At 38.5% G+C, this 25,000-nt stretch overlaps 1 protein-coding gene across 1 annotated transcript in view; it reads left to right on the top strand.

Annotated features, from left to right (window-relative positions):
• The first annotated feature begins 13,532 nt into the window (after nt 1–13,532).
• The window catches only part of LOC139121672 (uncharacterized), a 13,251-nt gene continuing 1,783 nt past the window's right edge, over nt 13,533–25,000 (top strand). Inside the window, exons 1-8 of the mRNA XM_070686752.1 lie at nt 13,533–14,620; nt 16,419–16,531; nt 19,437–19,581; nt 20,246–20,869; nt 20,996–21,107; nt 22,042–22,174; nt 22,637–22,748; nt 24,456–24,565. Of these exons, the coding sequence (XP_070542853.1) occupies nt 13,793–14,620; nt 16,419–16,531; nt 19,437–19,581; nt 20,246–20,869; nt 20,996–21,107; nt 22,042–22,174; nt 22,637–22,748; nt 24,456–24,565 (2,177 nt within the window). The 5' untranslated portion in view covers nt 13,533–13,792. The remainder of the gene's footprint in view (nt 14,621–16,418; nt 16,532–19,436; nt 19,582–20,245; nt 20,870–20,995; nt 21,108–22,041; nt 22,175–22,636; nt 22,749–24,455; nt 24,566–25,000) is intronic.

Raw genomic sequence — 25,000 nt, 5'->3', positions numbered from 1 at the left:
ACTACAGAAAGAACAATGCAACAACAAAAACTAAAAAAACAAGAACAAAACCATCATGGTCACAATCGTCGTCATTATTATCTATCATATACGATTACACCAGTCAACATCTTTAGCGTCGTAATCATCACCATTGTCATCATCCAAAACGCCAATGACATCAACAGCGTCACCTGTATCATCAACATCGTAGTGTCGTTATTGCCAACTTATAACTTCACCAATTAACATTTTTATCAGTATTTCAAATGTTTTCGTTAACTTCAAAGTTCAGATTATCATCATTACTGCCATAGTAATTATACTACCAAAATTCTTAAACTTTGAACATTTATCTGTTTCACACGGATTTATTGAGTCGATAAATTTGCTTTACGCTCCTTTTTACTACGGATTTCTTCGTAAATGTTATAATTTTATCCATAATTTTCACACTGCTGTTTATAAAGCCCATTTAAAACAGTTATAATTTGTAAAAAAGTATTTGGCTCTTGTATGTAATGTTAAATATACCGAACATAATATTTTAACGTGCGGGCTAATGTCAGATTCAGAATTTGAAGGGATGCGGCGATATTTAGGGACGGTGAGAATTACTTATAACACTCATAGTTCAGAAATGTTGTAAGTGTTGTGTGCGTACCATGGTAAGCATCTGACGGGAGGTCTCCGTGAATATTATCTTTGGCCCAGTCTTTGAAGATGTGATTGAGATAGCAGTCTAGGTAAGGCAACAGAAAAAAAATATTGCTCTGATTTTGCAGCAAAGCTATACAGGGCGGTGAGTGATTTTTTTTATTTGTTTAAAATATTTTTTCGAACCAGTAAAAATCTCCCACAAGTTACATTGTATAGTGATGACTTGGAGTCTAGGTTTACAGACTGTCCACAATAATAGAAGCATTGCATATACAAGCAGTGTTGACAGAACAAATTTTGAGCGTTTCCACAAGCACCCAGTAAAACACATAAAAAAGATAAAAATAAAGTAGAACAATTGCAATATTGTCTTATTCACGTCTTTAAGGTGGGTGTCTAACATTTGTGCTCTTTGATTTACTTTGCAGTTTCAAAAAAAAATCCAAATTAGCTAGAGTAGAAACAGCCATTCCGCGAAGCAATTTAATTCTTCTTCCTGGCCTAAGCATAAATTGTCAACCTAAAGCACACAAAGTCTAGTATCATTTTGAAAGACAATGAGAATTTTGAGCTTCACCGCATAAATCGATTACGTATTTTTTTGCTGTAGCTCACTTTCAAAGTTCTGTTGCCCTCACCCGAATTGGTTTCAGGGTAATGCTTTCCATTAAAATAAATTGAATTCAAGCGGCTTTGCAATAGGTTGACGCCGAGAGTTACGAGAGCGCGCACATGCGCAGTCGCTCTCGGGCAGTGATAAACAAAATTTGACCGCTGGATAGGATGTGAGTGCTCGTTTCATTTACCGTACCGGTCATTGAGGAGTTACTAGTTTATAGTAATATTAATGAAAAATGTCAGGAAAGTAATAGAGATCTAATGACAAATAATAAACATATACTATGCAAAATTTCGTATATATGTGTGTGTGTAAAGAGAGAGAGAGAGAGAGAGAGAGAGAGAGAGAGAGAGAGAGAGAGAGAATCTCTTTTTTCAAACGCCCTCTCTCTAATACGAGCTTATAAAGTTTTCATGAGAATTCTATGTTCGAATTTTTAATCTTAGCTGAGGTTGTTAATCTTGCACCGTCGAAAGGGTTTGAAATTCGATATAAAGTTGGAAGTAATGCAAGTAACGGGAGCTCTCTTTCAAGTGTGTGGGTGATTACAGCGAGTCACTACTGAGCTAACCAGGTTTTGGATATCGTGCCTAGGGAGCTTTCAAGACATTTTACACCATTTACAGCATAATTTAAATATGACAGTTCAATGGAACACCAAGATAGAAAGGTCGTAACTGCCTCATTTAGGGCCACCACCAGGATTCCAGGAAGAAAATGTAAGTCGTTTTATTGTTTAATTCTTAAAAACCTAGTCACGCTAGACAAAGTATATATATATATATATATATATATATATATATATATATATATATATATATATATATATATATATATATATATATATATATATGTATGTATGTATATATATATGTATGTATATATAATACAAATTACTTCAAGTACGAAGTAATCATATGTGTTACGTAAGTTTCATGCATCTAGTAATCATCAGACTGTCTGTATCTGTCTGTGTCTGTCTGTCTGTCTGTCTGTCTGTCTGTTTGTCTGTGTGTTCTTGTGTCCGTGTGCCTATGTCTAGATACATAAACAGATAAATGTAAATACATAGATACATATGCCACATACGTGATTTTAACATACATAAACACACACACATACATACACACATGCATCCATCCATGCATCTGTCCCCGTTAACGACAACAGTTCTACCATTTGTTTGTGGGCAGGCGAGAGAAAAAAACAGAGTCGGGCGAGAAGGCATTATCATAGGCCTATTTCGATACAGGACTGGTTATTCAGCTGCGAGATTCACTGGTCAAAATCTTTCGCTACAAGTCTTACGTTGAAGTATCAGGAAACGGTTTGCCAGTCAGCGTAACCCCATATGTCCTTGTAACAGTAGCATTTTTGAAGAAGGTTATTTCAATATTTTTCGAGACATTCATGCAAGTTCTATCTATAACATCACTTCATACCAAATTCGATTTGCACCGTCACATATGGACCGAGTGGTCACACTTCCTAATATCACGTGTACATCACTGTGGAAAATTGAAATTGCTTGCTACGTAAGATGCCTCATTAACTTCTCGTGTTCAGCCGTGAGCTTCATGTGACATTTTAATTGAGATCGGCGTTCACCTTTAAATTCCGTTTTAAGAAACTTCGAAGGGGCAGATTCTGGACATATCGTAGTATTTGGATCTTCGCATTGTCGATTGCGCCTATGCGATGACCACACCTTGTGTTGAATGCACACCTCTCTCCATGTGGGATAAAGTCGGCAGTCGACACGAACTGATTCATTAATTCAAACAAAGTCGTTAGTCCGCCCTTCTCTCTCGGAGCAATGCGATAAAATTTTCACATTTGTGAACCTGAAATTACTGATTTATCATTATATGTGATATCAGATCTAAGCTCTAGGTCTATGAACATAGGCATCAGTAGATCATGTTCGCAAGTTGATAGCTCAACGTTTCCAGAATTTTTTTGCAAAGATCGAGTATCATGACAAAGGTAATGAACTTCGTTGGGCGTTTGTAATGTCGAGGTACTTGAAGTCAAAATGACCTTGCCCGGTGTTAGTCCGGGTTCTTGCTGCATGCCTGTCAATTGCTCAAGACGCTCGCTCGGAGGATACGCACGGAGTAGGGGGAATTACCTGCACCAGTTGAAACCTTTCACGAACACGATCCGACTGTCTGCACGCCACACCCGACACTTTAGTCCTGTGTACATCAGAATAAAAGTGATGCCATCGTAATGCGAGGGTGTCAACTTCGATAGCCATCCCGAAGTTTTAGCTTCTTTTCAACAGGAATCACATCTGTGACTTTCGAAGCCGTCTAATGCTGCGCTGTAAGACACGAGAAATTTTATTTCATTAAAATTCGTTTCAGGCCATCGCCATACACGTTATAATACCTTGCCTACGTGTGTGTCTTGTGTTTGCTAAGAGTGGCTTACCCTGCTTAGAGGTATTTGTCATTCATAAATCGGTGAAGTTACCTGTGGTATAAAACCGGAAATGACGTCGTAGAAGTAGCAGTATACTGCAAGATTCGAAAGCATGACTTGCTGGGTAAAGATCTGAAAACCGACTGATCATCATCACTAATGCGGTAGAATACGGAAGAAAACTAACCGAGTGATGACGCGTGATCCCTTCAAAGCTCACATCGCCTCTAAAGCTGTCCGTGCAGGAATGGGTCAGAAATGAATTGGAGATGGGAGCTCAGTGTAGGGTGTTGAATGTGAGAGTAACTTTTCCTACCAACTGAAACAAATTGAAGTTCAGATTGCAAAGGAAGGAGAAACATTAGAAGTATTTGCATAGAATTGTAAAATGCTAAGTTATAGTCTCTTGACTTGTAACTATCCACCATTCTCCATGAATAATTATCTCCCTGTCGACACAGACAGTGGGAAACGGATATTACTTAGGATTTGTTTCCATGGATACCAGTCCTAAATGAGGGGTGAAAGGTCGCAAAATGAAGAATTCAGAGGAAACACACGGTTACAATCATAACCATATCAAATTTCCCCGTATATCAAGGATCTCGATTGAAAATCAAGCGCATTAGCTGTAACTTTTCATGTATTTTTTGTTATCAGTTTATGAAACACAATTATCGTTCGTGCTACGCCCGGAATCATGTCAATATGCCTGCTCTCCAAATTGTTAAGAGAGCGTATATGCGTGTAAATGACAAATGTTATTGTTGAAAAACTGGATTTTTGTCTGGAATAGTATTCAATTGACAACTGTAGCAACTATGTTGCATAATATGTATCATGTGTTGAATGCTATCAGTTAATATTTCAACATTCAAAAAAGTAAGAACAAAATTAATGAATATACATGTATTATCCAACGTATCCGCTATTGTCTCTGTATGTTTCTTGACTTATACCAAAAATAAAATCAAAACGGTGTCAAAATTGATGACAAACTTACTACTTTTATTTAAAAAAGGGTAGTTTGAAAGGAAATATCTGACCTGTAGTTGTTTATAAACTGTAATGTTAACTTGCTCCTCAAAATGTACACGTTGTGGTTGCATGGCATCCAGACACTTGAAGCATCTTAGAATATTATAGATTTCAAGTCTTTGGATTTCACGTCATTGAACAAGGTTGAACTTGTTTTTCAATGAAATGCAAACTCATCCTTGTGCTTGACTGTAGGTATGTTTATAATTATACACTTGTCGCTTTCTCTGTACATCCTAAGGACTGAGCTTTGAGCAGCCAAGCAAGTAGTTATGTGCAAAGACAGCAGAGCGGAAAGGCAGATCCCTCCTCTGCCTGTGTTTTGTGGGACTCTTTAGTTTCAAGCAAATCAATGGCCTTTGTTCGCTGCGCTGATACTTTTTGATGTCGCTTTGTATGCACACCACCCTATGTGAACCTAGCTACTTGTATCTGGCATCCTGGTAAACGGTGTACAGTAGAAGAAATTGGTAAAATTAGGGTACAGATTCAGTTATCAGTTTGTATATCGGAAAACAAATGGAAACATACATTCAATGAAAGAATAATTTCCATAGCGTGTGACTTTGGAATTTAAATGCGAAAATTTATTTTACTTCGTGTCAACCCTATTTGGTACTCCATCTGTACGGGTATAGGTGATTTGTGTTTGCGGAGAAATACACTCTAGGTTGGGTGGAATTATGCACTAATTAGCAAATCAGGGGGCTTTGTTAGGCGACAGCACCCAGGAGATATTACTGGCTACCTTCAAGCAATCTCTGCTTGTCTTCTTAGCCGCATGCACTGCGTGGATATTAACCCCAAAAGGTCACATCAAGAGAATACAGAGGAATGACCTTGCAAAGTCGCGCGCCAGACGTCCTTGTCGATGGAATACATTTTCTTCCTATGAAACTTCGAACCAGGTGAAAATTAAATTCAATCCAAAGTGGCTAAATCATAAAATGATCCTCGGGCATTGGTCACGTGTACGGACATGTCACGTGGACATTTGTCACGCCACTTTTTCGCGTTTGCAAATTGTCTTTTAAATTTGTTTGTTTGTTTGTTTTTTATTATATTACGAAATATCAGTAGAACCTCTTATGTTTGAATAAATCTGGCTGCACTTTAGGAATGGTAAACACCTTTTCTAAAATACCGCTCAATTTATTTAAGGAGTGACCAAAATTGGGGCTATCGACTATAGATTTTGCTTAATTAAACTGAACCCTAGGTGTAACTTACAATATTAACGTTTCCATCAGTTTTGCTTTAGAAAGCATGTACATAATCTCCTCTTCTCCCTAAACTATGTTAAAATTAAAGCATGAGCTTTGCAAATAAATCACAAATGTTCACAGTAGGTTATTATTCTCGTTGGCAAATAAATTCTAGTCCGGTCTACCCTTCGGTTGTCTACAATAACATCACGGGCATGCATTATACATGTACACAGGCCATGTTTTTCGGTGCGATATAGATTCTGGTGTAGAACAAACGCATCGGAAATACAACACGTTCAGCTAGTGGTGCTGGCAGAGAAGTATAGGCGACTTTCCATCCGTTCGTTTGTAGTAAAAAAAGCGACTTTTCCGGTGGCTAGTTTTTCTCTGGTTTTACGCACGAGTGGGTGATATCAGTCTAGAATCTCGAAAGAGTTTGGAGGCGGTGTTTTTAGGTTCACACAGCCCAAAACCAACCGCAAGTTTCAAGACTAATTTGATACGTGCGCACACTGTATCAGCAAGAAAGTTGAGTATTGTGATAAGCAACTAGACTCTGAGTACAAGAAACCTGTCCGGTTTGTCGGTTTTAATTAGGCACGTCTCTCGCATTTAAAAGTGTCTTTGAGAGAAAGAACTATCTCAAGATGAAATCACGTACCAAACTATCGTCGTCTTCATTGACTGTGTAAACCTTCATATAGCAAATACGCATGTGGGACAAATCTATGAACACACGAGTTTTCGGTATTGTGCGAGATCGCTGGCATTCAAATTATGAAAGGCAAGTTTGTTCATCTATTGAATATGGCACTCTCAATCATTCGGTTAACTGATCAATTGGCGCGCACTTCGTATTTGTTTATCAATTGTGCTGAAAATTGCTTGTTTGAGGAAAACATAAATTTGACGATAGGTCCTTGTTAACTGTTGCTCTGACCAATCTCAATATCATCGAATTTGAAATAGTGACCCTCTACCAGAAAAAAGACTTCCTACATATATCTAGTCAGTCTGATGGTGACATTTGACTGCTGTCGAGCGAACTCATAGAAAATGCTACATTGGAAAAGGGAATATTGTGCGCCCGTTAACTGAAGAGGTTTCATGATATGAAGTATTTCAACCAGTTTATAAAATAGACGTCAGATAAGTGATCCTCCCGCAGGACAGCTTTGTAAAGATCTGACCTTTCTTTGCCCTCGCGCTAATAGCAAATTGAGATAGCTGGGTCTGGACAGCGGGGCTACGTTCTATTTTTCAGCGAAGATGATCGTTTGCATTTGAGAAAATTTGGAACAACGCTCAGATTTAACAAACACTGTTTAAGAAATTGGAGGAATCAGATTTTTCAGAAGTGATCTTTTTCCCTAACCGTTTAATGTCGGAAGAAGCAATGTCATTCGATTTCCGAAAGATGGAAATGAAGCATCTTGACAAGAAATAACAAACAGAATTCTACAAAATCTGATTTTGCTGCCCTGCGCATGCAAATAGATACCGCTACGCCCGGGGCGACTGGATTTATTGGGGATTTGCGTTTCAATGGAGAACTGATGTACAGTTCTTCGGAAATGCACTATTATCTCACACTAAAAGAGCCTGCGGTAAAACAAAGGCAATTCCCGAAGTTCTTAGAGGGTCTGTATATGTAAACTTAATTACATTAGTGGTCACGTTGTGTCACAATACAGGCTGAATTATACTCTCCGCTATACTGATTGACTTCACTGTGAATGAACGGATATACAAAAATGGGTGAACACCATGGACCAAGTTCGGGGAAATATACGATTACACGTTTAGGCTGACGAGCCGCATCGTCTTTGTAGCGGATGTACAAAATCTGTAGACTGACTATGCTTTCAATCACAACATATACTACATTGATAATGAACGTCTAGCCCAAGAAGCGGGAGGAACTACCTCAATTCCGTACAATGACAGATTCTTTATGAGGCCATCATAAATTCACAAATTCTCCGTAGAAGTGAAAACTCTTTTACCAGTGTAAGTGTTCCAGTTTTGATAACGGTTTGAAAGTTTCACCAACATCGATGGAGCATCACACCATACGTGGCCGTGAAATATCTGCCTTACATATAAGTATTATATGTATTATATGTAACAAGAATCGTTAGGCCTATTGACCGCTGGGACAGAGTGTCTCCTTTCGAGAATTAGGCCTATATGTATAAAAAACCTCTCTCTCTCATAAGTCTTTGCCTTGTTTTTGTTTTTTTTAATTAGTTTACTCATTGTAGCAGATTCAGTCCTGATTGTGCGTTCTCTGAGAAGGTAGGCCTAATAATGTTATTTGAGGGATTGTAACAATTAAAGGTAAACCACAACATCGCATGCAATGCCACTAAAGCAAAGCCATTCGACTAAGGGATGGACCATTAGATCTTGGGAGGGGGGTGGTCAAAAACAGAAAAAAAAAATTTCAGAGCAGAAAGTTAGGGAAAAAAAAATCTTCAAACTAGTTTGCAAAATAAAAAAAAATAAATAAGAAGACAAAGGCGTAAAAAAAAATCTGCAAAAGTCTTTAAAATTTTGAATTTTTTTTTAGATTTTACCGACAGAAAGCAACTTTCTGTATTTTTAGTAGATCCTCCCGGCACATTTTTAATTTTAATTTATACATTTAGAGTGACTGTATCCCTTATACTGGAAGTTGTGATTATCTTATCTTTTCAGGACTTTTGTATTCTGATCACTTGAAAATTATGAAATTATAGAGCCTGTTTTCTACTTGTTTCCTGCGTACAAACCAAGCAGGTACACAAGGTAAAACATTGAAACTATGGTATGGTTGTCAAGACAGAAAGTTGTATTTGCCTTTTAAGATCAAGGTAAACAGATGCAGGCCACATCAGTTTCATTTTTTCACAGCATTTTATTGCAATGATGAATGCAAGAATGGGTGAACAAGTAGAAACACGTCAATAATGATAAAACAACATATCAAGTCATTATGTATTATTTTGCTTTTCAAAAAGGCATTTTCAATTCTTTTTTCTCAAAAACAGCCTCAAAAACAACAGCAACACATGTTTTAACATTCAACAATACACTACGTAGAATGCCATCTATCCAACAAATCCCAACACAAAAACACACAAAAGGGTTGAACTTTGAAAGTTTCTCGACAGCAAATACTGAATAAATCTGCATGAATAATCGTTTTGTGTAGCAAATTTCAAAGAAATTGGACAAGCCCTTTCAGAGAATACAGATTTTTTGACCATGAATGGCATAAATTGCCCTAAAAGACAAATATTGAAATTTCAACACATCTATACACATCCAATCAATTTGGACATGCTGCTACAGGGAAATAGATGTTTTGATCAAAAAAGGGCAACAATTGCTCTAAAAATACCGTCAATGACGCTGTACCTTCTCTAATGTGTGGCCAGGTCAGGTAATTGGTTGTTGGCATGGAGTTGTTGGTAAATACAGTAGTTGATGATGTAGGGGCATGAGGTGGGATATGGACCCAAAGAACCCAAAAGATGATTAAATACATCAATCAAAAAAATTCTAAGCTACAGTATAAACTGCCTAAAGATAGTTCAATGTGGAAAAAAGTTAAACAATTCAGAAATAAGAATTAACAGTCCAAAATAGTAATGACGCACTTCCTTACTGACCTGAGTGCATGTGAAATACACAACCTGGCATCTGTAAATTAAATGTATACCAAGTGATCATTTCCAGTCACTTTTAACTGTTTTAATGGATTTTCCAAAGAGTCCTGTGGAAATGATGAAAAACGCCTATCTGGTCTTGTGTTTGTATAACCTCATGGCTGATAATTGTCATAGTATTGAAAAAAATTGAAAGTGAAGAAATTACGTTTTTAATAGGCATATTTTCCTTGAAATACATGACCGTGTAAAAAATATATGCTAAAAGTGTTTAAGAGTAAATTTCTTTTCAAAAAATAATTTAATTTGTGACCAAAGGATTTTTATTCTTTGAGTTTACAAATTCAAACATTGCAATTTGTTCAATCATCTTGTGCAGTGCAAAATTTATAAAATGACTGAAAAACAAAAAAAATTGGCAGAATTACAGTCTTTGTGATGTAAAATTATGGGTTGACATCACGATAACTGTTAATCTGTTTGAAGTACTAATATACTATAATTTAAAAAGAAAAATTCATGCAGAAACGGTAAAATATATTGTCAGACAGTGTTAATTTTGACTTTACATCAAAATATGCCTTTGCTGGATACCAAATATATAGGGCGAAATATCAGCCATGTTCAGCAAAATCCACACAACAGCATTGATCCTTTTCTATTTGATTTGATTTGCTTATGTTATCCTTGTATGACAGTCAGTACAATATAGAACTTGAACACAACACAGTGAATAAGTATGCTGTAAATGAAATGGTGTGGCTGCATCCACATGCAGCAATAGGAGTGCCTTTGTCTCTCACCCCTCATTTCCAACCTGTCCCATCCCTGAAAAAATAGTTGGTCTTATATTTATAATGTTAATAATTTCTGTATTTGTTAAAATGTGCGCATCTCAAAAACTTTTGATCATAAACATTTTCATTGTTTTTTATAGCTGACCAATCAGTTAACCTGTTTATTTTGAATATTTGCACATTTTCCTCAGTATTTGACATTTTCTGAATACCTTCTTATTCAGTTTGTCATTTTCTAAAAGTTTAAATGCTCCATTGTGTGGTCAAGCTTTCCACAAGCATCAAATGTGGTACTTCATATAGGAGGGTCTGCCTCTAGAGGGCGGGCATCATGAACACTCCTGTGTTTGTTGGTTAATTCCTCCACGTAAACTTCTGATTGTACTGTAAACATTGAACATGGCCGACGTCCGATTTTCCTGTCTAAAACTTTCACTCATTTTCGTTCATATGACTCTGAAACTCCAGGAAACGATTGGGAAGAAAGGGTTATCTTGAAATATTGAGGTACTCGCCGATATTTTGCAAAATTAAATGAGAAAAAATGCAAGGAAAATGCCGACAGGCTTACACAATAACAGTTTTCAGACTCGGAGGCATTTGATCATCTGCAGATAATGCAACAGGCCCAGATCACGTGAGGCCATGAGGGATATCCACGCAACTCAGTACCAAACACTAGCGCTCACAGAGTGAGCAAACACAAAGTGAGTACCCCTAACGTCAGCTCAGTAGTCTGTAATAGATTGTAGTCAACTAAGAAACCTTGGAGAAAGGCTTAACACTGTGGCTATGCCGCTAAGTCCCTTTTGATTTTTGTAATAGCTCAAAATCGTTCTCCCACACCTCAACCTGAGCCATGAACACCCCACCAGTTTATGATATGACCCATCACAATAGCATGACGTCAACGGATCTTGACAGACGGAAGTCTTGACAGACGGAAGTTCTGACAGCAGCATATTGGTTTTCAACTCTAATACCTTCTCTGTCTATAATAGACACGAGAAGGTAAAAACACAAATATGCAATTTAACTATATTATTTAGCTTATTTTAGCTTCTTAGCTTGTCAAAATCAATTGTAAATCATGAGATGCATGATGTTTGGTGGGGTGAATGTAGGCATTTCACCACGCAGTAGAAAGGGAAGCCAGGAAACCAAAATAGTCAATTTTCAAAACTATAGGGAGCTACTGAGGAGCAAGAAGACCATGTTTCAGAGGAAGATGTCTAATCCGAAAAAATCCTCCTAAAGTGCCACCAAATAACACCATTTTTATCTCTATTTTTCAAGAGCTCCAACAGCACCCCCCGCAAAAATACTCCCCAAGTGCCACCAAATAACACCATTTTAATCTCTATTTTTCAAAAGCTCCAACAGCAGGGGGACACCCCCTCCTGACCTCCCCCCCCCCCCCGCAAAAATACTCCCCAAGTGCCACCAAATAACACCATTTTAATCTCTATTTTTCAAAAGCTCCAACAGCAGGAGGGGAACACCCCCTCCTGACCACCCCCCGCAAAAATACTCCCCAAGTGCAACCAAATAACACCATTTTAATCTCTATTTTTCAAAAGCTCCAACGGCAGGAGGGGACACCCCCTCCTGACCTCCCCCCGCAAAAATACTCCCCAAGTGCCACCAATAACACCATTTAATCTATATTTTCAAAAGCTCCAACAGCAGCAGGGGGCACCCTCTCCTGACCTCCCCCCCCCCCCGTGACCGCTTGCGCGGCCGCTTGTGGTGCTTGGCACCACATCTTTGCCCTCTTTATCTTCAGACAGCGACGAACTAAAAAAAAATTATAATTCTGAAAATTTACTCTGAAAAAAAAAATTTGCACAGCTATCTCAATTGGAAAAAAAAAATTCAGAAATTTACAATAGTAAGAAAAAAATTTTCACAATTTCATTGTGACCACCCCCTCCCAAGGCCTAATGGTCCATCCCTAATAACCCACAAGTTGTTGTAGATTTTTGCGATAAAGATGTTACGCGCGCCCTTTATGGTTAAGAACATCGATGGGACGATGGATGGGACCTTCGAAGCCTATTAAACGCCATCGCACGTACGTATACGGTAGAGTATTGAAGAACCCTTTATATTGGGGCGCAAAGCCCATCACAACAGTCACAGTCACCATCATACATGATAAAGTAAACAAATGAATGTATTTGTTCGGGTCTATTCTTGAGCTAGTTTTAAAAGTGTTCCCCACAAACCAACGACATGAGGCGTACATTCGCGTTAAAATGAAACGTGTGCGATAGCATGTGGCTAGTCCTAAACCTCGTTTCTCCGTAGTTTTGGTTCGGAACCCCAAAAGGCTATATGGACAGGAATCTGGATCACAACAACATAGAAGAACACTTGTCTGACCTCGGGTAAACACAGTAATCTCACGAGCTGCCTCGCTCGCTATCTTAAAGTGCCAAGGACAGTATCGTCTCAGATGCGTAATGTCCGAGACCTCTTGGACGCGACTCTGTATCGGCCATACCAGTCTCTTGGTGGGCTATTCAGCTGTGGGACTATTCGCCCCATAGACGAGACACAGGTTATCGTAATGTTGCTTGGATAGTCGTTCGAGGCGGGCGGCCGCAGGTCGCCGTTTACTCTATTTTTTCCAAGTAAACGGCGACCTGCGGCCGCCCGCCTCGAACGACTATCCAAGCAACATTACGATAACCTGTGGACGAGCGTACAGAAGCGAGAAACACCTCAATATTTTTTGGGTTGTTTCTCGCTTCTGTACACTCGTCTATGGGGCGAATAGTCCCAGAGCTGAATAGCCCACCAAGAGACTGTAGCCATACCAGAATGAGAAGGTACACGCATATACTCGCCAGTTGAACCACAAGCGCGGTTTGGCACTACTATTTATGCTGTGGTCACACAATCTATCACCCCAAGTAGTAGACATCTCACCAGCAGTTTTAGCTAATATTCATTCGCGAAAAGGCATTTTTTACTTCTTTCTGCCTACCTTAGAATATTACGTCAATATTAGAGAACAGAGAAACCGTTTTAATATATTTCATGTGGAGGTGTATATTATCGCGACATCTATGAGATGACTGCGATTTCTTTACGTGTATATACGTATGGACTATTTATCATAATGCCCTTTGACCTGCGAAAGGTTATAGATGTATCTGTGGGTGTTGCTGGGCACTTCCGTATTGCACAACCAAAGGCAACGGTGGGTTCAAAGGTTGTATATTTTGGGAGACATTACAGCCAGTGTAAAAATTGCGCAATTTTAAGGCAAGTGGGAGGGGTATATAAACAGCTTCCTCGATTTACTGAATATCTTGGGCTGAGTCGTACACTCATCGCCAAACTCTTTTTTTCTTAGCTCAGTAGTTTTAATTTGCACTCAGAAAGGTGATCAGCTCAGCTAACATGTTGTCTGGGTCAACTTTAGAACAGGGTAGTGAACCAAGGGTAGGTGTATGTAAATTTTTTGCGGCAGGGAAACGCTGTAGTTTCGGAGACCGTTGCAAGTGGAGCCACGATAAAACTAGAGACACTGATGGTTCGACAAAATCACCAACCGTCCAGGGAACGCGGCAAGCCGGACAGAAAGCTTCGTCAAAAGCCGAAAGAAGAGACTGCAGTTTCTTCAAAAGCCATGGCCGCTGCCGCTTTGGTGCCAGATGCAAATTCTTACACACTGCCCCATATCAAGTCACACAGCATCTGCTTTCTGAGGAGGTAATCGGCAACAGTGCGGGCGCAGAAGTTATTGAAGTAGCCAGCACTACCACAGACCAGCTTGAAAACTCATCAAAGTTAGATTCTGAAGAAACAGAGTCGAACGATGTTAGCCGTGAGGCAAGAGCAAGTTCTCTGAATCAGAACAGTGGTTCACAGGACAAAGGAGAACTCCAGGCATCGAGAAAACGACAGCGGAGACTTTGCCGATACTTCAAAGAGGGCAAATGCATTATGGGAGACGGATGCAGATTTTGGCATCCTAGCAACGATCCAGAGATTCCTTTGGGTGGCAAATCGAGCCAAACAAGTGCCAAGTTCACCTCGAGGCGTCAACGGATACATGGAAAACCATCGAAAAAACTCAGCCAAATATCTGAAGAAGAAATACGGGAACTTAGAAAGACTGAAATTAATCAATTGCGACAAAGATTCACTGAAGGAAAGCTACAAATTAGGGATGAAAGTACGCCTACAGTTTATAGGATTATTTTTTCCCCAACAGACCCAGATTGGGTAAGTATTTTGTGGAAGTAATTTACAACCACTCCATAAGATCCATACTTAGTTTTCTAGGGTAGTATACTGAAGCAGGTGACATATTGAAGAAACCATCTAAATCCACATTTTCAAGTTTTCCTTTCTTCAGTCAATATATCCATAATGGGTACATATATGAACAGTACACGCATGTACATGTGGTGATTAAATCTGAAATGTTTCTGTTAATTTGGTCTCAGCAAATCAAGTACAATACATCTGAAGCTAAGCTTATGTAAAGTGTGACCCATCCTGATCCATCACTAGTTCCTGAAATGTGCTATGCAAAGTGTTCTCCATCCATCACTGGGATTGGAGGTGTCATGTTTCAAATACACTTGTCATGTAAGGGGCTACTCACATGTTGTCGTTGCATTTGCAAGTTCATCCAGGTATCCTGATATCTTATAGTTGTAGGGTGATTACCTTCCACTGTCAATATTTTTTAGATCAAAGTCAGCTCTGTTACCTTTCAAAAGCAAATTTTCAAGGGTCAGTTGCTGTAACTCGTGATGATTTTTTCACTATTTTTGTTTTGTGTATCAATATCAAGTCCTTGTTATACTTTAAGACATCCAACCTTTACTGATTTAGCCTGTCAAAACAGCATCTATAGTTGTAGAATTCATTGTTTGCATTTGAATTCACGTCCGGACCAGAATTCACTTGTCAACAATAGCAATGTAGTGTAAATATGTGCTGTAGGGCTGAGTTGACAAGCTGAATAACATTTACCACAACATGCTTTCGGGAGATGAGACATAAATTGTAGTTGACATTAAAAACAATAATAGAGAAAGAAACAAATCGATAGTTACAGCTACAGGTCCTTCAACCATTTGCGATCATTGTTCAGTTTAGCCAACATGTCGTGCATGATGTCAGATTTTGAACAAGATGTCAAGACAGGTATCATTGTCACTTACACAGACAGAAAGACTCATTGTATCTCTGTCAGTGATTTGTCAAAACTGATTCAGGAAACAAAACTGCATAGAAATTCATGTGGAGCATGTGTTGTTCGGTCAGCCTCAGGGAAAATAGGTGCACATTTTAACTTTGCAGTATTGTGGTGCTATGAGGAGAGATGGCAGGTTTCTTCTGCTACCGTGGAATATACTATCGAAATATGCATAATGAGGACATTCATTCAAGACAGTCTACCCGTGCAACACTAACATTGCCATTGACTGATGCATTAACCCTTTCAGGCCTGACTTTTTGGTAACTTACCAGAGCTACCCCTATGTATAGGGGTTTAGGCCTGAAGTTGTTAAAGTCTGAATAAAAAATTCTCACATTTATAGATTTCATGCTCATTAAACATACTCAAAAGTACCAGGTCCTTAAAATATTGCATTGACCAATGGTGCAGTTGAATTAAGTTATATTTTTATTATGGTAGTTTTAAAAATATTCATATGTTGTAGAATTTCAAAGAATTTTCAGAGAAAGAAATATTTAAAAAATATTTTAAAGAATGATCAATCACAAACTTTTCAAAGGCACTGTACTTGTCTCAGAATATTCAGCAGTTTGCTAGTTTAGTGCCTCAGCAAATAGGCTCACTAAATAAGAATGTTGATTAAAAAAATATTGACTGAAAAATACGGAAGAGTTTAAAGTTGCTATTGCATTGTGTTTAGATCTTCATGTACTACACTCTACATCCATGCATTCACACATCCATGCAGGATACAAAATCACCAACAGAGAAAGCTGTAACAAATTCTGGTCTTCGTATGTTCAGATTTCCATTTTACTTTGTCTACAGCCCTTTGATGTGAACAACTTTGTGATGGACGTGAGTTTTCCTGAAAACTATCCTAAAGAGAAGTTTGAAGTGATTTTTCCAGCTGACCAAAGTTTGCCAGAGATTGTTACAAGGTATGCATTCATGTGCATTGACTGTACACAAGATGGTTTAAACCACTCTCTGTACATTGACTGCACACAAGGCACTTTCAACCACTCTGTGTGAACTGACTGCACACATGGTGGTTTCAACCACTCTGTGTGCACTGACTGCCTACAAGGTGGTTTCAACCACTCTGTGTGAACTGACTGCACACATGGTGGTTTCAACCACTCTGTGTGCACTGACTGCCTACAAGGTGGTTTCAACCACTCTGTGTGCACTGACTGCCTACAAGGTGGTTTCAACCACTCTGTGTGCACTGACTGCACACAAGGCAGTTTCAACCACTCTCTGTACATTGACTGCACACAAAGTGGTTTCAACCACTCTGTGTGCACTGACTGCCTACAACCTACAAGGTGGTTCCATACACTTTGTGTGCATTGACTGGACACATGGTGGTTTTAACCACTCTGTGCCAAGCTGATTAAACCAGTATGGTTTAACATGTACCACATAACATATTTTGAAAATATTACCATATGAAGATTCCCTAACACAATAAACATGATATTGAATGGCACTGCACAGTGGTACATTCCGTCAAAGTATCTTTCAGGTATTGGATTTTTATGTCAATTCTGTTTGAAGTAGTTGATTTGAAAATAGTCAAAGAACATCACAGTTTGTTTTTTTGGCTATGATACACGTTCCTGTGTCAGCTGAAATGTACCCCTTCCTCCCAGTTTCCAACATAAACGCTGTGAGTGTTGTTTCTTTCCTCAAGTCCTCTCCTTCCTTTCCCATTCCCAGGTATTCCATTCCCAATTCTGTGCATGCTTCCACCTTGTCATGAAAAAATTGTTGTGCAAAGTCACCAGATACAGGTGTACTTACCTAACTCAATTCTCCACAATTTTCAGAGAATCACAATTGTTTTACTGCTTGTCTTTTCATAGACAAGTTTTGGTGTATTTATTGTTGTCGTTTGTAGAGAAATGATTGGCGTTATAAAATCACAAAATCTGTATCAATCAGTGCACCTGGAAACAACCAAGGAATTGTACACCACCCTGGTATTGTGGGATTGATTTAAATGGCATACTTTCATATTTTGATGGTTTAAAGTTCCGAATAACTGTTCTAACCATGCTTAGTTGATGCTCCAAAAAAACATGCTAGTTGTGAAGCTTGTCATTTAAATTTACATCTTCACTTGTGTGTTACATTCTAGACTGTAGTGATGGCTTGTATACGTGTACCTTCCCTCACGTGATCTCAGAAGCCATATTCCTCATTAGGACATCAGCATTGCGGTGTAATTCTGGCTATGACATACAAAAAAAAATCTTCACAAGCACCGTTAATTTATAGAACACTGAAAGGTGACCGCTTGCGTCATATGGAGAAAAATGATAGGCGTTGCCATGGTGTGGATTGTCAATCTGTAATAAAGAAACTTATTGGAGAAATACAATAGCAAGTATCATATTCCTACACATGCAGATATTGCTTAATCAGTGTGCCCATCATAATTGGGAAATTAAAATAAAATTGTTATCTCTTTCCCAGCGGAAGATCTGCCATGATTGTTAGTGCGATAGCAGGCATCCCTTGAGTGTTTGGTTAAAGATGAAAAATGTGTATCTTGATATCCCAAGTTTGTGAGGGTAACCAAAATACCTTGTCAGGGATGGTTATCTGATCTCCTTGAAGATGTATTGTCCTGGCCGATGCAAACCAGATTGCCCAAATTCATATCACTCCCAGGGTGCTCTTCTTCACGAGATTGTAGCTCTGCGTGTGTAGGCTGTAAATCGTGGCTGCAAATTTTCCAAGTAGGGGGTCACTTTGATTTATCTTTTGAGAAATTTAGTTAAAGGCAGAAGGGAACAGCAGCTGTAGACTTGAATAATTCTTTTCATGAGTTGTTCTCAGGCGGCCGAAAACCTCAGTCGTGCATGTCAAAGTATGATGAATTGGTTGGTGGGTTGCATAATGTGTGACCATACAGGTGACACAAATCAGTAGCAGCTATTTCAGTTTGTACCTCTGTCATCATACGGGGTAATATGACATGCCAAATTGGTAAATACAAGTCAATCTTATGTAGTCTACAGGGAAAGTGTAGCTGTTACAAAATTCAAAGCTGACAGGAAAAACAACATTGAAGTCATATCAATTATCAAGTTTTACTGAAGTCATTAAAGTTATGTCAATTACAGAGTTAAACTGAAGTCATTATCAAGTGACATCATTTATCAGGTTATACCACTTGACAATGGACTCAACCATCCCTACGCCAGTAATTTGCATGTCTAAGGTTGCCTTTTAATAATCAATTGACGTAAACCCCCTAGGATAATACCGCACGGTATTGATAACAGCACAGACAGAGTATTCTTCAACCAAGCCACTTTTTCATTTAAAGGTCCATTAGCTGAAGCTTGTCATGCATTTTCTGTCATTTTGGTTTCACTTGATTAACATAATTTTATATTCTGCTCCGACAGTCATGTTGAAATGCCTGATGTTTAACTTTTTAACACAGCCTGTATATGTGTTATATCCAGTGTTATTGCTGACAAGTTGATAGACGTCTGGACCAGAGTACCATTTGTCAACAATACATTGCTTATTGTACACAGTGTGCATTGTTTACAAAGCTGATACCTCTGATTTCAGCATACCATTCTTTTTGGGGGCTAATGTGCAGCATCTCGGAAGCTGTTACCCAATTGGTTGGCTGAATCTTACCGTTATCGTCGAATTATACACTATAGACTCCCTAAGTTGCTGTCAATAGTGACAATCGACCAATCAGATATAACCTTCCAAGCCAGCTGCACATCAGCAGGGGCTTTTTTTAACAGAGAAAGCTTTGATATTGTTGCATTAGGTTGATGAAGTCTCACCATCTGTTGATCTATTCAGGCACCTGAGTCGAAGGGCAGCTGACAGAGTGACTGACATGCACACTGAGAATGTCAAGAAAGACAAAGCTGTTCTTATATTCCGCCCATTCTTTAGATGGCTAGATAAAAATTTAGAAGAGATCTTTACAGAAGGTGCACGCAAGGTAAGTTCCAGATCAGATTTATTTATTTTGAAAAGGGCAAATATGAGAATCTGTATCTGGCTTATGGTAATAAATTACTTTTTTCCTTTTTCAAAGGACATGAGCAGGGAAGTATTTCATCCCAAATAACAAATTATTCTTCAAAAAGTGAAATTGAGTGCAACACACAATTAACGGTACTATGTTTTAAAGATTTGCATACAGCATAATATGTGTTCATTGTTTGTACAGACATTGTGAATCCTGTGGCAACGATGATGAAAAACTCAGAAAATTTACTTAGCACCTTATATGCAAAGGCCAAGAGATTTCTTTTGTTTTTTCCGCCATTTCACATGATTGTGTGTCACAGGAGCCTATGTATAGGCTGATTGTAAAATAAGCATCACTCGCCTCCTTTAATCAACACTTTCACATAGCAAATACTCTATAAAAGTAAACATGTTTGATGATGTACTACAAATATTTGTGTTCGTTTTTTGCCGCAACCTTTAAAAATATTGAATCAAACATCATCATCCATTTTCAATAAAATAATGCCTGCACAATGTAAACTCCAATGCTTTGTAAATACACAAAAATGATAAAAAATGTATATGTGAGGTTTCAAGTCTGACTTCAGAATGCACATGATGTATTTTCCTTTCTTCATGTTTGACCGCAGTATAAGATGGAAGTAATGGCCAAAGCAGCTGGGTTTGAGTTCATCCCAGCCGAGCAGCTAAAGGAACGTCAGACGACCACACACACTAGTGATGAAGATAGGTCATCAGATGAAAACTCGGGAGAGGAAGATGAGGAGGCAAATTCGGGAGAAGAGGATGAAGAGGCAAGTTCTGAGGAAGGTGGAAGTGGGGATGAAAGAAATGACGAGGATGATACAAACAGAGGGGAGGAAGGTGAAACTGGAAAGAGGGGCCGCGAAGCAGAAGGGAGACTGAACAAAACTGGAGGGGATGAAGCCAAGGGAACTGAAATCCGAATGCGTGGACTTGAACTGACAGGAGAGGCAGCTACATTGAAGTGTATTAAGGTGTTCCTGAATGTACAGTGTGCCAGATGCAAAGCAAAATGCGACGTCAAAACAACAGGTGGGCATGTCAATTCCATTACATGCCCGCGGTGTGGGAATCAACAGTTGGTAACTTACAGACCCAGAATTATGCATCAGTTCTCCTCGGTCATGGGATACTTAGATTTACAAGGATGTGTTCCTTTCGATGTTATAACCTTTGACTCAGACTTTGGTGTCGGCTGTCTCAATTGTTCACAGGATATGACTTTCAAGGTAAGCCTTCACAACGTAGACATCTCTCAAATTTTATTTATAAACCAAGTCACATGCTCAGTGAAAGCAGCAAAGCGATTTCCGAGCGATTGCCAATGACAGCTTTTCATGTGTACTTTCCATCAGGGCCTGAACTGTGGACAGCCGTTGGATTTATGGTGTAAACATTGCCACAAGAAAATGAAGATAACAACAGAAGCAGTCAGATTTCTACGTCTAGAACCTTCAGAACCAATAGGTCAGTAAACGATTCTTTGCATTTCACTCTTTTGAAATAGTTGGAAATGGCATCAAATTCTATCAGAAAGTGGAAAGGAGCTATTGCTGAGATTTACAACCCTGCACATGTCACACTATATGTGGACATTGTTCTCTGATGACTACGCGCTGTGGTTTTGCTGAGAAGTTTTTGCTAAGAAAACATAATCATATAGTTGTATGATTTTGCATACTATGGTAATATTACTGCTGTCTCCCAATGCAAAAGTGTTGATATATGGGGGTGTGGGGGGGGGGGGGGGCAGTAAAATAACATGGGAGCCATGGTAACACTCACTGGTACCCTGAACAGAAACCCTAAACTGGTCATTGTTCACCCTGAGAACTTCAGTTTTGGGCTATTATTAGTGTGTGTGTGTGTGTTTTAGACATTAACCATGTAACTGCTATGATCTGAAATTATGTCTACAATGTCATACTTAAACCTAACCCCACCCCTGGCCACTGATTCACAGCCAAATTTGGTATAAGCGTATCGTTTTGTGTTATTTGTGTAGAAGGTAACAAGGGGAATTATGGTTTTAAATGGTAAAGACAACTCTAGGTGAACTGGTCAAGTCGTACAGACAACCATAGTGAAATGTATTCTTTGGCAAACAGTGTGGTTATGTATGGTCACCAAACATTGTGAATTACCCTTCTGAAATTGCCCCTCTAAAAAAAGAGATCCTACAATCTAGTGTAACTACTAGTTTTAAAATGATAGGTCAGAAGTGTTTGATAAAATAATGACAGGTAATTTATTGTAAAATCACATCATTAATAAGTCCATCAAAAAAGTGAAAAATCATCTCTCTATGATTATGTTACTCCAAACATGGTCACAAACATGCAAGAGTATTTTTCAGCCGAAAAACCCCCTGAAACTTGTTTTGCGCCTGTTTCTGATTCAGTTATGGGAAAGATCAACGTTGTTGAGGTGAAGAAAATCAAGAAGGTAGCGAAAGATCCAGCAATTCAGGAAGGCAAGCCACTGCCTGAGTTTGGAACGTGTAAACATTACAAGAAAAGCTTCCGATGGCTGAGGTGAGTCTTTTGGATTGTACAGACTATTCTATCATGATTTCATAGCTGTACTCTCAAAATTTGAGTGCAGAGGTGATGATAATAAAGATGATGATGATGATGGACACTTAAGTAGATACACTTTGGTAGGTAGATATGCACATCCTAACACGATAAAAGTAGCTACATTATATGTGCTTGCTCAATCTCAAACACTATTTTGGGGGTTTTGGGTTTTTTTTCGTTGAATATTTCACTGAAGTAATACATTCAGCGTTTCAAATTTGGCTTGAATTCATGTCATATTCCACTGTGCACAGCAAAGTATGAATAAAGCTGAAACTTAATTTGTAGTTCAATATTGCCAAGTACAGTCCTTTCCAAATAACTACGGTACACAGCGTTAACTTGATCAAATACGGAAAAGAAGAGACCTCCTCATATAGAAACAGCTTTTCACAAATCTTCGATTTCATCCTCCAGGTTTCCATGCTGTGGGAAAGCGTTTCCATGTGACGTGTGCCACGATGCGGAGGAAGACCATGAGTTCAAATTTGCAAACAGAATGATTTGTGGTCACTGCGCTCGAGAGCAGGTAAGTAGCAAGTGATAGTCCTCCAAGCCATTGAAGAGATCCCTTGCTGTCTTCATCATGGGTTTACACCCAAGAAAAAAGAGTGATATGCTGTACTTTAGACGCATTATATCAACCCCTCCAGGTGAGACCATCTGGTAACCCTGTGATTTGGAACTCCCGTGAGCTGACTCCAGCACGGCAAAAAATCATAAAATTGCACATATTTAGTCTCCATGCTGTTGGGAATTCATTTGCAGAACCCCAAAAGATTTTTCCTGCTCGTTCTTCTTCTTATAACCTCAAGAGATTATGATTTTTAAGATGATTGGAGTGAAATCAGGGCCCTGAGAGATGGCTATTACATATGAACACCCTCTTCAGGCTATCTTGTGTACTGCGATCTCACCAATGATTTGAGACATGGATCCCATACTCTAGTTCTCATCATCTTAGCCCAAGTGAGTCAACTTAGTTAGCAATAAAAAAAGCCAACCTTTTTCCATAAATGAGGACTTGAGTTGTTTAAACAAACCAAAGAACTTAGTTTGTTTAACGTGTTACAGAAAATCTTTGGAAATCTTTTGAAAAGTGATTCAACTAAATAAGAGCATTTCAGAAATATTCTGTGACACAGAATGCAATAATTGTGTTTTTGCATGACCTTCTACATTACTTTGGATGATATGCAAGTCATTTCAGCTGACATTTGAGTTGACACTTTTCAATGATCCGCAGAAACTTCACTTCCAAGGCAGTCTAAGATAGAAAGGCCTCAGCAACATTTATTCAGATGCTCTAAGTTTTAAAATTCTCTTCTGGTCTACCATGGGGATGGGCTCATTTTGAGGCTCCTAGTGTAAATAAAATTTTCACTTCATAATTTTGTGAAAATCAAAACGTTTATTTTTCACCATAGAGTTAAGACTGGGGGTGACAGCAGTTTTGAAATTCAAATATCAGTAAACGTTAGGTAATTTGTTTCTCTTGTACCAAAATTTGTACTATGACCCCTGATTGTTATTCTTGCTTTATTAAGAATATGGAAACTTTCAACTTTTGCCAGTAGATAATGTAGTAAAACCTCGATCCCGACTAAATGGGAAAATAGAATCAATCACTATTAGTACATAGAACAACAACAACAAAAATAAATCAAGACTAATATTATTTCTCTATAACAGTTTTGTCATATTGACATTGTGAATAGTTCTATTCCTTCAAAGTCTTCAGGGATGTGGAAAATTTTGGTGACAGGTGGTATAAATAAAAGTATAGGCAGTTACAAGTGTGTGTGTGAGCACATGTTTGCGCAAAATGTCATGATTTTTTTTTAAGCTGGTAAATTTTACCTGACAGCCAGTTTCTTGCTGTCATCTATTTTCTGCATCCCTGGTCAACAAATTAAATTAAATGAGTCTTTTTCAAATAGTTGAAAGATATATAATAGGTTTAATTTTATCAAATCTTTCCCACATTGCTCTTTTCTACGAGTATGCAAAATCCTTAGGATGCACTCTTCCTCCCCTCCCATCGCCTTTTGTTTCATTTGAAAAAGTCAGCAAGGAAATACAGTGGTAGTGAAGCTTTACTGTTCATGAAATTCTATTTTGATGTAAAATATTATCACAAATCTGTAATAGACACATGCCTCGGTTATTTCACAAATATCAAGGTTGAAATCTGTCCTAGCAATTATCATCATAAGATAAATTGTTTTTATTTCAGCCCTATGCAGGAGATAGACCGTGCGTAAGCTGTGCATCTTCGTTGACAAAATCCAAAACAGCTCACTGGGAGGGAGGCCAAGGATGTCGCAACAGGACAACGATGAGCAAGTAAGTGACAGATACAGTGGTATTCAATTGTGCTGTATCAAAGCATTGCTAGCCGTGGGGTTGAACGGTCAAGCATTTTTTGGATTGCAGTTCTTGTACACACACCTTTTAGGTTCAAAGCGTAGTACACCCAATATCGGTTGCCGTCACAGATTAAAATTACAACAGAAAACTCACTTAAGGTAGTATGCTCCTCAAAAGTGAAAGACTTGAACTTTTACTCAAACTTTCCTAGAGACTTTCAACCATTCTCTTACTAAATCAACAATAAAAATCGGAGGTCACCGTGTAAAGTTTTGAACTAGCAAAACAAATTGCCCAAAATTTTGCAATACTAGTATTTGAAATTCAAAATGGCCACCATTCCTGTGTTAACTCCATGGGGGAAAATTAAATTTTGGATTTTCAAAAAAACTATAAAGACTGTAAAATGAA

This window comes from Ptychodera flava, chromosome 21 (assembly GCF_041260155.1).
Source record: "Ptychodera flava strain L36383 chromosome 21, AS_Pfla_20210202, whole genome shotgun sequence".
NCBI lineage: Eukaryota > Metazoa > Hemichordata > Enteropneusta > Ptychoderidae > Ptychodera > Ptychodera flava.
Note: the sequence above shows the minus strand (reverse complement) of the source record. Positions and strands in the feature narration are given on the sequence as shown.